Source organism: Priapulus caudatus, unplaced genomic scaffold (genome assembly GCF_000485595.1).
Source record: "Priapulus caudatus unplaced genomic scaffold, Priapulus_caudatus-5.0.1 Scaffold259, whole genome shotgun sequence".
NCBI lineage: Eukaryota > Metazoa > Priapulida > Priapulimorpha > Priapulimorphida > Priapulidae > Priapulus > Priapulus caudatus.
The window spans coordinates 211144-226385 of record NW_014577320.1 but is presented as its reverse complement, the minus strand read 5'-3'; the positions used below and the strand labels follow the sequence as shown (position 1 = coordinate 226385).

At 45.9% G+C, this 15242-nt stretch overlaps 1 protein-coding gene across 1 annotated transcript; it reads left to right on the top strand.

Annotated features, from left to right (window-relative positions):
• Nucleotides 1–5484: 5484 nt before the first annotated feature.
• LOC106808187 (peroxisomal multifunctional enzyme type 2-like) lies at nucleotides 5485–8968 on the top strand. The gene is made up of 4 exons (XM_014810789.1): nucleotides 5485–5637; nucleotides 6103–6913; nucleotides 7386–7542; nucleotides 7901–8968. The coding sequence occupies exons 2-4, from the start codon at nucleotides 6171–6173 to the stop codon at nucleotides 8966–8968; spliced, it is 1968 nt and encodes a 655-aa protein (XP_014666275.1). The 5' UTR covers nucleotides 5485–5637; nucleotides 6103–6170.
• The last annotated feature ends 6274 nt before the right edge of the window (nucleotides 8969–15242 follow it).

Below are 15242 nucleotides of genomic sequence, written 5' to 3'. Positions count from 1 at the left end.
TCCCATTGGTCGATTATATGCGGGCATATAATATGTAGTCATGTATTCTTGATTTTTGTCCACTGTGGCCAACCATAGACGTACGCCAGCGTATTCACCGAATTTTTTATACGTCCGGCATACGCTGGCTAAATCGTCAATGTGTGACAGGGCCATAATTAGATCCGTTTACGCAACGATACGCTAACAGCTGCAAAGGGAGTGGAAAATCCCCTAATCTAATCACGTAATTTGTACTTTTCCACCACATGCAATCAGTCTCCTTATCATTCCACTTCCTATAGTCATCAACACCCACATTAGTTTACGCCAATCAATACGAAGTGATAGTGACCCCAACAACATTCGACAACATTCTTCTTCTTCTTCTTAATTTTTTTTCTTTTTTTTCTTCGTCTTCTTCATCTATACTGATTCATATTATAACATTTTATTTATCATGTAAGATATTATAACTAGATACAATAATGTAGCCCAGCCTATACTCCTGCATTAGGTTAATTACATTGTAGCGACGTAAAATAATGCCAGTGAAAGTTAATTGGCATTATTTTACGTCGCTACAATTAACATCATGGTATCTAGATGATAACATGCTGGCACCATTATCGAACATGCCATCGTGTGAGTATAGGTAATATATGATGGCAGAGGATAGTAATGATATTATATAGTGATAATGCAACATGTCTTTTAAAGTCACTGCGTTTACGCTTTTTCTACCAAATGTTAGACAGGGGTAAGGAATTGAAACAAATGTTTTTGAGACAACGTTTATTTATTTTGCTTATAGCTCCGTTTACGCAACGATACGTACGCTAACAGCTGCGAATGGAGTGGAAAATCCCCTAATAATATAATCTAATCACGTAATTTGTACTTTTCCAACACATGCAATCAGTCTCCTTATCATTCCACTTCATATATAGTCATCAACACCCACATTAGTTTGCGGCAATCAATACGAAGTGACAGTGACCCCAAGAACATTCGAGAACAGTCTTTTTCTTCTTCTTCTTCTTCTTCTTCTTCTTCTTCTTCTTCTTCTTCTTCTTCTTCTTCTTCTTCTTCTTCTTCTTCTTCTTCTTCTTCTTCTTCTTCTTCTTCTTCTTCTTCTTACTCTTGGGTTAGGTAACTTAGGTTAATTACATCAGGAGTAGATAATAGGGTCTATTATCTACTCCTGATATAATTATGGTAATAATAATGTTATCACCGCGTTTTACGCGTTTTCTACCAAAAGGTGGCGCCTCTGTTACCGCTGTCAGTCCCCGTCACGTTTTGTCGATTTCCATAGGACCAGAGCGACTGTTAGTTTTAGAACTATATTAGTTGATTTATATGCTCTGATAGAACCATAGAAGACAATGTGTTTGTATGCCTATCGTATATCTTATTCTTAGCTCCAAGAAACGGTCTTGCTAGGGTTAGAAGACAATCGGTCGCACAGCCTGGTCGGGCTTAGCTCCGAGAAACGGTATCGCTAGGGTTAGGATACCCGTGTATAGACACTCCGTCGCACAGCCTGGTCGGGCTAGGTCGGGCTATGTATCATGTATGTAGACTATGATAACACGAACTTGTTTAATTACGTATATTCAGAGCAGTTATGAGCTAATTGTATTGATCGTGCTATATGATATCTGTGGTTTGGATGCATACGTCAGCTACTAGTACTAGTACTAGTACTACTACTAGGACTATATTAGATACAATAATGTAACCCAACCAGATGAGCCGGGATACTAGAGAAGCGTTGCCGAAAGGAGGTGTTGACCCGAAGTGCTGAGCGCAGATCTTGCGCGCATTCCGCGTCAAGGCGCACGCGACGCACGCGAACGTCCTACGACAGTATGCAGCGCTGGCAGCTATGGATCCGTGCGCCGAATGCTTATGGCCGGCGCACGCACCATAGCTGCCAGCGAACAGTCCACAATTTTAGTGGGGACACAGAGGGCAGACATTTGGGACGTGAACAGTGTTCACTTGTTATAAAAAACATGTCTCTGTTCGTAACCGAGCTGTGTCACGCGAAATCACAGAAAGACTGACGAAATTTTCGCGTTCGCGAACCTTGCCCAGTAATGGAAATGGCTGCAAGGACAAAGGCTATATAGACGGGACTCGCTCCCACCTCGATTACCCATCGATGACTAAGCTAAGCCGAGAGGTGGAAGCGAGTGCCAGTCTATGGGCTATAGGCGGCGCGCAGGCGGCGCACTGCTTTCCAACTCCCGTACGAGCCTCGCCATTGGAACGTTGCAAAAACGTTGCAGTGTTGCGGCGCAAGATTGAGGTCACGAAGAGCGCCGGTAGGTGTTTCCTGATTCTGACAGCCATTTCCATTACTGGGCAAGGGCTGGGGAATATTTTTCGGACACTTGTTACCAATAACCTAGCCACAAGTTCCCTTCTCGCTTAACACCACGTTGTCCTACGACGTGTAACAGTCGGAGAGCCTGGTCGGGCTACCAATAACCCTGTTAATAACACTGATAGGGTCTATATGTCTCCCTGGGTATTGCCTGAAACGTACCCTGGTACGGTCCCTGGTAACTATCTGATATGGTTATAGGGTTAGAGAGTAGGCGTAGGCGACTTCCTAGACTCGTTAGTGGAGTAGTCGAGGTACTAGCCCGACCAGGCTGTGCGACGGATTGTCTATACATTATTACATTATTACATTATTACATTATTACATTATTACATTATTACATTATTAGTCTAGGCCGGGTATTCTAACCCTAGCAATACGTTTCTTGAGCTAGCGAGGTACGGTCGGCATATTAGATAGTACCAGGGTACGTTCCGGTATACCGGACCGTACCCAGGGTACACAGGCACTTGGGACAGAGTCAGTAAAAACTGAAAATAATATGAACGCACATTCACAAATAGGCCCCTACTACCGTACCTCTGCAATTACAGTTCCACTGTTGTGTCACTGTATATCAGCTTTCCTTCATAAAAACTAACGCCGAACGCTCCCGCACTTGCCGCTGCGAGTGTACTGTGTCGCCATGATAATATATATATATAAAGTATATATATATATATATATTATATATATTTGACATATATATATATATTATATATTTATATATATATTATCATTATCATGGCGACACAGCACACTCGCAGTGGCGAGTGCAGGAGCATTCGGCGTTAGTTTTTATGAAAGAAAGTTGATATACAGTGACACAACAATGGAACTGTAATTGAGAGGTACGGTAGTAGGGCCTATTTGTGAATGTGCGTTCATATTATTTTCAGTTTTTACTGACTCTGTCCCAAGTGCCTGTGCCAGGGTAAGTTCTAGCAGTACCCAGGGAGACATAGACCCTGTCAGCGTTAATTACACTGTTAATAGCAATTGGGGGCGAAAATTCGGGGCGAAAATATTCGCTCCCACATGCGATAATTGAGCGGACACACCATGCGAATATATATTCGCACGACCGCAGCAGACACACCATGCGAATATATATTCGCACGACCGCAGCAGACACACCATGCGAATATATATTCGCACGACCGCAGCGGATACACTACACGCGATCTACTGTCGCCACACGGCTCCAACCATGGCTCCAACCGTCATGTGGTCATGTGATTAGCATACTGATAAATGATTCGCTGCATTATAACATCAGCCGGCTTGATTTTCTCTTCCACGGACACACGATGCGAATTTGTACGCAGCGGTAAAAATCTGCAACAAAATATCAAACATGTTTGATCGCGTGAAATTCGCCCGCGCTTGAGCGGACACACCATGCGAATTTCGCTAATAAATTTTGCGAATAAATTTGATGGTGTGACCCTCGCTTTAGCCTAGGTAGAAATTGAAAATGATTAAAACAATAATGCAGTGTAGCGCGTAGAAACAGTTACAATGAGTGTACACTGTGCCTATAGCTGAGGCTGCAATAGCTCTAGAACTATAGCCCCTCGTTCCACCACAGGAACTCGGGAACACACTACACAGGAATTCACAGGAACAGTGCCTGTGGCAGAGCGAAGGGCCATAGTTCTAGAGCTAGGGCTGCATGTACGATTTTCTCACTGGAACATTTAGGGCCTACTGGTACATGCGGTCATACCTGTAAATTCAGCAAGCATGCACGAAAGTCACCCAATTCAATTCAAGATGTTTATTTGTGCTAAACGTTTTGATACAGTTCTTACATCTATACAGTACTTAATGTCAGGGGAAAAATCAAACAGTTATTACTGAACTATGCTTATAAAATGCACGGGTATGGCGAAGGGACCATGCGGTCATCGGAGTCAGCCATACACTGTACCATGATATTACATTTGTTTAACATTGGATGATAACACGACATGACGTGATATGACATTGCAATACATAACGTAATATGACATTACAATACATGACAATACAATCACGGCATGAAAAAATCCCATTACTGTCTACTATATATATTATGGCTACTATATGCATATGACATTACAAGACATGAAATTACATGACATTTACAATACATGACGTGATCTGTTGATTACAACATACACAATACATTACAATACATGATGTTCTATTACATTGCAATACATGACATGATATATGATTTCTTATCTATTATACAATCTTATGCCATACGTGAGGTTATAATATAAGACATTACAATGCATGATGTGATGTGACATTATTATACTTATAATACATAATATTCTGACTATGTGCATGTGACATTACAAGACATGACAATGTATGACATTACAATACATGACATGATATGACGTGACCCAGTAATGACAGATATAGCTCTAGAACTATAGCCTTTCGCTCCACCACCGGCACTGTGTCTGTGTTCCTGATCGAGTTCCTGTGGCGGAACGAGGGGCTATATATAGTTCTAGAGCTATGACAGAGATAGAACAAAGAGACTGCCATATTACGCCAGGATGTGTAGCTCTTGATTTTTATTTAATTCCCTGGTGATTCAGCTTTGGTAGTTGTTACTGCATATTAGGGCAATGCCCCAATGGAAAAGTGCAATTAAATTAAGCGCATGGGTACCAACACGATCACCACTGTCAATAAATAATGACAAAACAAAAACAGCAACAACAACAACAACAACAGACAACATGTCGTGTATGGATTAAATCTACCAGTGCAGCCCCTTCGCTCCCGTTACAGGGCTAAAGGTGATACACTTGTTGTAGAGGTAATGTATTGAGACAAACTGCATGCAGTGCCCCTTCCCACACTCAGGATAATACTCAGGATACATGCCAGGTAGTATTGAGCCAGAGCGAGAGCACCATCTGTCGTGGAGTTTGGTATTGAGAAGGTATTCTAATATTCACCACCTGGCAAGTGGCGCCCCCTATTAACACATTATAACGACAAAGCAGCAACACAACTAATTTTACTCTAAACACAACTATTAACTTGTCACATAGATACTAACCCTTGGGTTAGTATCTATGCTTGTCACAGTTACGGTAAACACTCGACACTGGGGTGCTGTATAATGTAGGCTGGTATGATTGGGTTCATGGTATACCAGATCATGGCGTAGATTTGATAACATATGCCTGTGTAAACAGGATATATGGTTGCACAGGCGCAGTTATGTGTTGTTTGTATGTCGTGCTCCTACAGTATGTAAAAGTCATTTATTCTTTGTCTCTCCATCTTCGATATAGACCCTTGGACTTTGAAGACTAATATTTACAAGGTTTGTGAGGACCAGATTAGTACGTATATATCACACATGTATTATTTGCATGTTCTAACATGCCATGTGTAGCCCAGCTGAAGAAATACCTGGCCATACGTATCATATAAATAAACCCTGGTTATTAGCTGTAGAAACATCAAAGGTCAAACTTTAACTCACGAGTAACCACTAATTGTATTTTTGCTGCCTCACGCATTTAAAGCCGTTTGTGAAATTATACATTTGCACAAACAGTCGTATAGAAATCAGTCGATCGGTTATTACTTGCATCGCATATGAGTTTAGTTTTACACTTTTTGACATAGCAATGATAGTGTGAATGGTTTTCTTTATTAGAGGAGAACAAATTAAAACACCAGATTTTAGCATCTCTGTTTAATTACAGCTCACACACGGAACCACCAATGGGAGTCTGTCGCCATTAAGCAACGACCCGCTTGACCTTCAATCGTCATGTCGGATCTGAGGTTTGACGGACGTGTCGTCGTGGTGACGGGCGCCGGCGGAGGCCTCGGCCGTGAGTACGCGTTGCTGTTTGCCGAGCGAGGCGCCGACGTTGTCGTCAACGACCTCGGCGGCAGCGCGTCCGGCGACGGCGGCGGTGACGTGCGGCCGGCCGATCTCGTCGTCGAGGAGATCCGCGCGCGCGGCGGCAGCGCCGTCGCCAACCACGACTCGGTGGAGGACGGCGAGCGAATCGTGCGCGCCGCCGAGGCCGCGTTCGGCCGCGTCGACGTCGTCGTCAACAACGCGGGGATCCTGCGCGACCGCTCGTTCGCGCGCACGAGCGACGCGGACTGGGACGGCGTGCAGCGCGTGCACGCGCGCGGCGCGTTCGCCGTGACGCGCGCCGCGTGGCCCGGCATGCGCGCGCGCGGCTACGGACGCGTCGTCGTCACCTCGTCCGCCGCGGGACTGTTCGGAAACTTCGGGCAGGCGAACTACGCGGCGGCGAAGATGGCGCTCGTCGGCCTGAGCAACACGCTCGCGATAGAGGGCGCCGCGTACGGCATCTGCTGCAACGCAGTGGTGCCGACGGCGGGATCGCGGCTGACGCGCGGCGTGTTCCCAGGCGAGCTGGTCGACGCGCTCAAGCCCGAGTACGTGGCGCCGCTCGTCGCCTATCTCTGCCACGAGTCGTGCGAGGAGACGGGAGGAGTGTTCGAGGCCGGAGCGGGGTGGATCGGCAAGCTGAGGTATGTGTGCGTGTGTGTGCGCATGTGTGAGTGTGTGTGTGTGTGTGTGTGCATGCGTGCGTACGTGTATATGTGCTAGTCCACGTAGTCATATGTTAGAGGTGATGAACGTTTGTGCTGTAACGAATTACGTTTTACGTTTTTTTCTGTTTGACATGTTAAAGTTATGAAAGAAAAGGCTGAATCAGGGCTGTATATCAATATTCTATAAGATAAGGAGAGATGTGTTGTATAATGTGGCAGGTTTCTCTGTAAAGATTAGTATTTGGCTCACACTCTCATACACGTGGCTAGTAACTTAATTGTGTACAAAGTCACTCCTGAAGGCATTTTGCCGTTCATTGCAATCAATGCCTCGCGTTGTTATTCTTCTACGAAACCAACCACAGCAGTTATAGTTTTTGGGTTCCTCTGTAAGACGGGGTTCAGTCAAGCTAACACACCTGTTTCACGTGGCATTCTCTTTGCGTAGGTGGGAGAGATCGCAGGGAAGGATCGTGCGGGAGAAGGGGAAGCGAATGACGCCCGAGGCAGTGCGAGACAGCTGGGAGGGCATCACCGACATGACAAGCGCCAGCCATCCGAGCAGCATTCAGGAATCGACGGCTACTCTTGTCGATGTGTTGGAGGTGAGTGAAGGCTCTACAGCAGCCAGGCAAACACTCGAGCGGCTGTTTGTCCACCGTACACAGATGCGGCCACGTTGGTGCCCTATAGTTGTATGAGCCTCGTTCGTTTGCCTCGTTCGTTTGCGCGTATATATATGCAACCAGGATAATATGTGGTCTCTGGCAGATATGGTTGCAGTAGTCCGACCACACACAATATCAGAGGGTGGTAGTGTTTTCTAGAGGCTGAGCTAACGATTATTGCAGTCGCAATTGCCAGCTGGTAAACCACTTTGGATACTTACTGTAAAAGTGCATGGTCGAGTTATTAATTAATTAATTAATTAATAATTAACTCTACGTATCATCTCCATTTCAGAAAATAAACGAAGGCCACACGACTTCCCCCGGCAATGCAGGCGACCCATCCGCGAGCGGCATTGCCGTTGCCACGACGACCGTAGAAGCGGCCGTGAGTGACGTCACCGTTGCCACGGCGACTGACGACGCGGCCGCGAGCGACGCCGCTGTTGCCACGGCGACCGACGACGCGGCGGCGGCGGTAGCGAAGCTACGCGACGCGGCGATCGAGCCGAGCGTGATACGCTACACCGACCGCGACGTCATTCTTTACCACCTCGGCATCGGCTGCTCCGTCGCCGACGCCGGCTCGCTCAAGTTCCTCTACGAGGGAAGCGATGACTTCTCCGTCGTGCCGACCTTCTCGACGACGTGCTGCGACCTGGTGGCGGCGTTTGGCGCCGTCGGCTCGGCGATCGAGTTTGACCTCAGCCGGTTCCTGCACGGCGAGCAGTACACGGAAGTGTACGGCGCACTGCCGACCGACGCCACGCTCATCACCACCTACCGCATCGCCGACGTCCTCGACAAGACGTCCGGTGCCGCGATCGTCATCGTCATGGAGACGCGCGACGAGCGCGGCCGCAAGGTGGCGCTCAACCAGGCGGTCGGCTTCCTTATAGGCGCCGGCGGCTTCGGCGGCCCGCGCACCTCTCGCGAGCAGGTGCCGACGGTGGCGCCCCCCACGGGGCCGCCGCACGACGTCGTCGTCGAGCGGACGAGCGTCGACCAGGCGGCGCTGTACCGGCTCAGCGGCGACCGCAACCCGCTGCACGTGGACGCGGCGTTTGCGGCGGCCGGCGGGTTTGCGCGGCCCATCCTGCACGGGCTGTGCGCGTACGGCTACGCGTGCCGGCACGTGCTGCGCCGCTACGCGGGCGGCGACGTCGCGCGCTTCCGTACGATGAAGGCGCGCTTCGCGCGGCCCGTGCTGCCCGGCCAGACGCTGCGCACGGAGATGTGGCGGCGCGGAGAACGCGTGCACCTGCGCTGCGTCGTCGACGAGACGGGCGAGGCCGCGCTGACGGGAGCGTATGTCGACCTCGTAGCGGACGACCCAGGGTCAGGGCCCACCGCGAAGCTGTGAAGCGACGAAGACGTCGTGGCGCGTCTGTCGTCGTGGCGATGCAGCGCGTCCGTCGTCACGGCAACATGGTGCATCCGTTGTCGAGGCGAAGAGGCACGTCCGTTGTCGCGGCGACAAGGCGCGTCCGTCTTTGCGGCAACAAGGCGCGACAGTCTTCGCGGCGACATGGCGTGTCTGTAGCAACTTGTTTGTCACTACGATACAGTTGTGGATTGTGATGTCGTATTCATTGCCAAAAGACATAGAGAAAGACAAGTCAAAGAATATATACCATGACTGATGATCGTTTAATTCGGTTCTTTACAGTTACTGATACACCGGCGGTCGCGTCTAGAGTTAGGAGCGAATTTCCTCGATTTCTGCTCGTGCAGCAGTTGAAGGATGTGTGTGTGTGTGTGTGTGTGTGTGTGTGAGTGTGTGGTTGTGTGTGTGTGTGTGTGTGTTGGTGTGTTGTGTGTTACTATGTGGTGAAGTTAACTACTGTGAATGTTTCAATGTTAGCGCTCGTTCGATCGATTACAGCGTACGCGAAGGCTTTATATAAGCCTATATTATGTATAGTGAAACCCTCACGACCTTCTGTTCTAAAATGCTAGCGAGAGCGTCTTCCAACAGCCTGCTTGATTAAGTCCGGGATATCAAGAAGGAGCGTGGACTGCTTCGCATCATAAACGCCCCTATCAAACAAAATTCATCCGATCATTAGTTATATATAGTATTATATATATATATTATTATAATTGATATTAAAATTATAATCATAATTACATAATGTCTCCAGTTGTTTTAATTACAATTTTTTCTGTGTAATCTAACTTTCATTTGGGAAACGGAACTTCATACATATATATATACATATATATTGTATTTTTGGCTCCGATCGTGGAGCATAGTGCCTCTTTGGTGTGATGAAAGATGACCAGAAAAGCTACTCGGCTGGGCTACGGCAGGTGACGTTTGTTATAACAACGTTCTTATAACTTTGCATCGGGGAGATATAAACACGAAACTCACAGCAGTATAGCTCTGTTCTTGCAATACTGCTGCCAGTTCATAATCATATAACTACAGGGCCGGATCTAGCTTTCAGGAGCCCCCCCCACAACCCCCATCTAGATCTGCCACTGAACTACGATTGCTTTTTATATAACATATTGGTGCAGGACACAGTTTTTTTGAGGATGACATTGTAAGGCATATTAGGAACTGTAAAATGAAAGAGGGATCCGCTATGTAGAGGTAAAGCCTGGTTATAATCGCAGAGAACATATTATGTATAACGGAAAGAAGCGTGCGCTGATAGACGGTAGCAGGTTAACCAGGAGTGCTAACGTTGTGCGGGCATGATATATTTATGCTACTCCATGATTAAAATTTGATAAATAATATTAGACTAAATAACACACAAAATGCAATATAGTCAATACTATATAAGACTGTTACATCAACGATCGGAGGCATCTGATGGCATCGGATGGGAGGTGGAATACAGCTTGTTGTCTAAAATTAGCGACTACTCCGTAATCTTCCACCCATATTCTTATATCCATCGTAGTCTGTGATGTGGAATACCCTAGAAACAGAATTAAGGATTGTAGATCGAGTATACAAACGACTTAAGCAGCTAAATTCGCCATTGCCGCTGTTTATGGGATTTCCATATATGACATGCAGGTCAGTGAGCAATGGTGAGCCACTATACATATGCGTCAAAACTCAAAACAGGCTCAGCGGTCAAGTTAATAGATTAGAACGCAGATATTCTTATCAGGGGTTAATGAATTGAGAGATTCTTTGTCATTATTACCCTGATAATATGCCGTACGCGGCGTTTCCTAGCCCGGTGTCCGCTACAGTAACCGTTCTCGGATATTATCGCATGGCAGCGGACGCGACTTACTTCTATATTGATATTAATTTATACTGGATTATCTAATTAGTTAGTGTTATAGAGAATCAGTGATCGGCGCATGGGGGTGCGTAATTGACCACATTATATATAATGACTGGTATAGCTAAGAAATGCGAGAGTGCGCAGCTAGTATAAGATTAGAAAGCGAGTGGAACATGTGTTTTCTAAGTTAATTATTGTCATTTATTAACATCAATAATGTATGATTATTGTTATTAATTATTATTATTATTATTATGTATTATGTTGTTGTTGTAATTTATTATTGTAAGGTTATATTGCTAGGAAACGCAATCGTCTCGGCGTTTCCGTCAGCTATATGCGTGTACTCCGCGTGTACTGGTGCGTGTAACCCCGCGTGGTACTGTGCGTGTTACGTGCGTGTACTGCCGGTGTACGTGCGTGTACGCCGCGTGTATCACGCGGGTGACACGCGACTGTACACGCAGAGTACAGCCGCGGCACGGTACACGCGGTAACCACGTAACAGCGCGGGGACCTCACGTGCACAGCGGGATCACGCACGAGTTACACGCGGGTAGCACGCCGTCATCAGCGGTTAATCGCCTATCTGGGAACGCCTGCCGATTGCGTTCCATTCGTCAATCGTGTACGCGCGTACCCGCGTCCTTCGTCATGGCCTGCTTGTGCCTATGGTGCAGTAGGTTATACGTTTGATTTGGCGGATTGACGAGCCTCGCGATTGCTCCATTGCCATGATTTCATACGCCTAATTCGTCTTTCGTGGCCTTTGATTTGTCAACTGCGATTCAATGTTGGCAATTGCAAATTGCAACTTTGGCAATAGGCAATTGAATCATCAGTTCGAGTCTAATTGAAAAAATCATGCGATTCAAATTGACAATCAATGGATCATTGAACTAATTCAATCGATCAATTGAACGTTTGAATGATTAAACGACGTGTTCAATTGAACAATACAATCGATCAATTTGAAGCGTTTGAATGATTAAAGCGACTTGTTCAATTTGAACAATGCATCGTATCATTGAACGTTTGCATTTTGATCACATCCCTGCCCATAAGTATATGATGTGCGTATTCCAACGTCGCGCGTGTCGTAATTATGGAACATTGCCTGATTACGGTTTATAATCTATGATTATATGAACCGCATCATACATGTATTCGGTGGCATGTTAGAGTAAGTACATATATACGATATGGCGGTGTTATCTGTGGCTACTGGTCAGGGCTCGTACTCTAACCTAGCTCTCTAGCTATATATTACCGTATACTTTACTAGTGGCCCAATGACTAGACAGCTCATTATATAATATAGATTATCAAAAGTAGCATTAGTAAGAGCTTATGTACTCTTTGATATTATATCATTATATATATTATGTGTTGTGTGTTGTGTGTGGTGTGTGTGTGTGTGCTGTGTTGTGATGGTGTTGTGTGTGTGGTCGTTCTGTTACGTGTGTGTGGTTGTGTGTTGTAAGTGTGTTTGTGCTGTGGGTGATGTGTGTGTGTGTGTGGTGCGTGTGTGCAGTGTTTGTGTGTGTTCGTGTGTGTGTGTGGTGTGTGTGTGTGTGTGTCTGGTGTGTGTGTGTGTAGTGTGTTTGTTGTGTAGTAGTAGTAATGTGAGTAGTACGATATTACTCCCACTGCATGTTCTGATAATATATATATATATATCGTGTGTATATTTTTCTCCCACTGCATGTCGATCAAATGTTTACTTTACTAACGTCTAGTCACAACCATCACGTAGGCGCATACAAATATGATATAATCATTAGCAAGCTAATTAATTTAGGGGCTGCTAGCGGAAATGAATAGTGGGCAAGCATTGCATACGAAGTGCGTGTACTGTTCGGTTGAGTTGATTGATAGTCGATGATAAGGATTGCATGACCGGGTAATGTGACATCGTTCGCATTGACCTGACGATATTGTCACGAAGAGTAATTAATTATATTTTAGTGTTGTTCGCTTTTCCCGAGTGCAAGTTGAAGTATTTGTCAATCCACGCGACGGGGCAAAGGCGTGTTTGGCCATACAGGAAAACAGTTTGCTGAGAAACGCCTATATGAGTCATGGCCGTACCTCAACCACGATTTTTTTCAGTTTTTTGTCCAATATCATCCATGGATTTAGTCAACTTGTATACAATAGGATTTTAAATGAGTTTTATGGACGAAATTCATTGGATAGTGGCGTGTTTTTTTAACAGAATGTACACCCCTGTCCACAAAATATACACTCAAAATGCCAGGCAACGATGTGTGGACTTTGGTCCCTTTTTCAGTATAATTTGGTAGCCCGCCTCAGAATTAGAGTATGATAAAGCTCAGATTAGTAACGCGGGCCTTGAAAATGGGCAAATATAGATATAACAGGATAGTGGATAATAATAGATTATTTGTTCACATCCTGATATATTATCTGTCTCTAGCTGCTACATGACACAAATTGTGTGCGTACAGGATATGCGTCACAGTTCAAACTCAATCGAAGAAATAATCTCCTTCCTCATATCAAATAATGAGATAACGAAGAACTTAATATCAAAGAAAATATAGCAGAGGAGATGTATAAGCCTACTCTAAAATTTATAATAGGCCTAAGTAAATAATATCCGTGGTTACTACTTGCCAAAAGTGTCCGAATGAGGGCTTGTTGGTTTGGGTCCTGGGACGCCTAAGCCTTCCTAAATTGAATGGCCCCATGTTGAGTAACCTAATATATAATAATATAGTTGATGACTCACAATATAGCAAGGCCTTTAACACGTAAGATTGCGCGATAACAAACATGTTAAGAGCGGCGCTTAGAAAATAATTACTGAAAGAGAAGCAAATGCAGTAAGCAGACATAGCCAGAGAATTGGAAGGGGCCCAAAACAATCATGTACAGAACGAAAGCCATGCAATATGACTTTAATTAAATTCAGTGTAACGTGTGCAATTCGTACGGAAAAACTTATTATGAATATATAACTAGCAATTTATTACATAGTAACGCTCCTAAAGATGGAGTGGCAGCACCAATTATTTGATTATATGTAATCAAGAATCCACATATTGATGATGTGCGTTCAAGGCAGTCACTACGATCGATCACTCTCAGCAAATTAAAACTAATTTACTCGAATCTGTAATCAATAAGCATATAAATAATTAATTCCTGTGTATCACCACAGGCGTCAGCATGACGGCATAGTACATGAATGCCGGCGCCGGCGTACTATAAAAATTAACACGACGCGAATCGCATAATATATACATAATATATATATATATATATATACTAATAAATATTATATATATATATTATATTATATCGGCGCGCGCGTACTATATGGTTACCTCACGCGATACTGACATACAGCACTAGCACTCATTGCATCGTTCCGCCCGCAACAAACTGACATACATTCGATTACGCTCGCTCTTTCGCTATATGTTGCTTCACTAAACGCAGACTGACAGGTCGAAAGATCTTGTGGAAAATATCTAAAACATCCGATCAGCGCTCAGCGCAGATTTGATGAATTGCAGGATTATCTAATGCGCCTATAAATCGATCGCCCATCCGTTAGCACAGCGCGAACTCACACATCCACCGCACGCGTATCCGGCACACACCACACGGCACGCCGCGCGCCGGCGCACACAGCACACACGCACAACGCCGCGCACACACACGCAGACGCGCGCGCTAGACACAGCACGCAATTTCCGCCGCCACACATACACACGGCCGTGGTCACGCACACAATGCACCACACACACACAACACACACACACACACATACATACACACACCACACAACGCACACGCCGCGCGACACACACCACACACCGCGGGCTACACACAGAGACACACACATTCACATTAGACAGTCACACACACGACATCACATCCACACAACGACACACACACACACAGCACACCCATCACACACACGCACCACACACCACTACACGACATGCCGACGCCACGCACCAACGACGCACAGGCGCCACCAGAATCTGCCACTAAGCTACTTCTGTGATCAGTTTTAGTCCAGCCTACTGCCGATACGTTGTTCTCTCAGATCGACAACGTTATTAAGTACGACAGCAGCGAACTCTCTCGCTGTGCAAGCGGATCAACGCGTCCTAATACAAACAGTTCCCGCCTACTGGTCATAATAAGGACCCCTGGGCTATGGTATTGCGAGCCCGTGGCATCTCAGGATAAGGCTGTTCTACCGTGTTCCGTTACGCTACGCGTGCCGGCACGTGCTGCGCCGCTACGCGGCGGCGACACTTCGCGCCTTCCGCGATGAAGGCGCGCTTCGCGCGGCCGTGCTGCCCGGCCAGACGTGCGCACGGAATGGGCGCGCGGAGT

Excerpts from the sequence above, each read along its gene's own strand:
- LOC106808187 (XM_014810789.1), top strand. The coding sequence starts at position 6,171 with ATGTCGGATCTGAGGTTTGACGGACGTGTCGTCGTGGTGACGGGCGCC. Across the intron at positions 6,914-7,385 it reads GGGTGGATCGGCAAGCTGAG|GTGGGAGAGATCGCAGGGAA; the intron begins GTATGTGTGCGT and ends CTCTTTGCGTAG. Across the intron at positions 7,543-7,900 it reads CTCTTGTCGATGTGTTGGAG|AAAATAAACGAAGGCCACAC; the intron begins GTGAGTGAAGGC and ends TCTCCATTTCAG.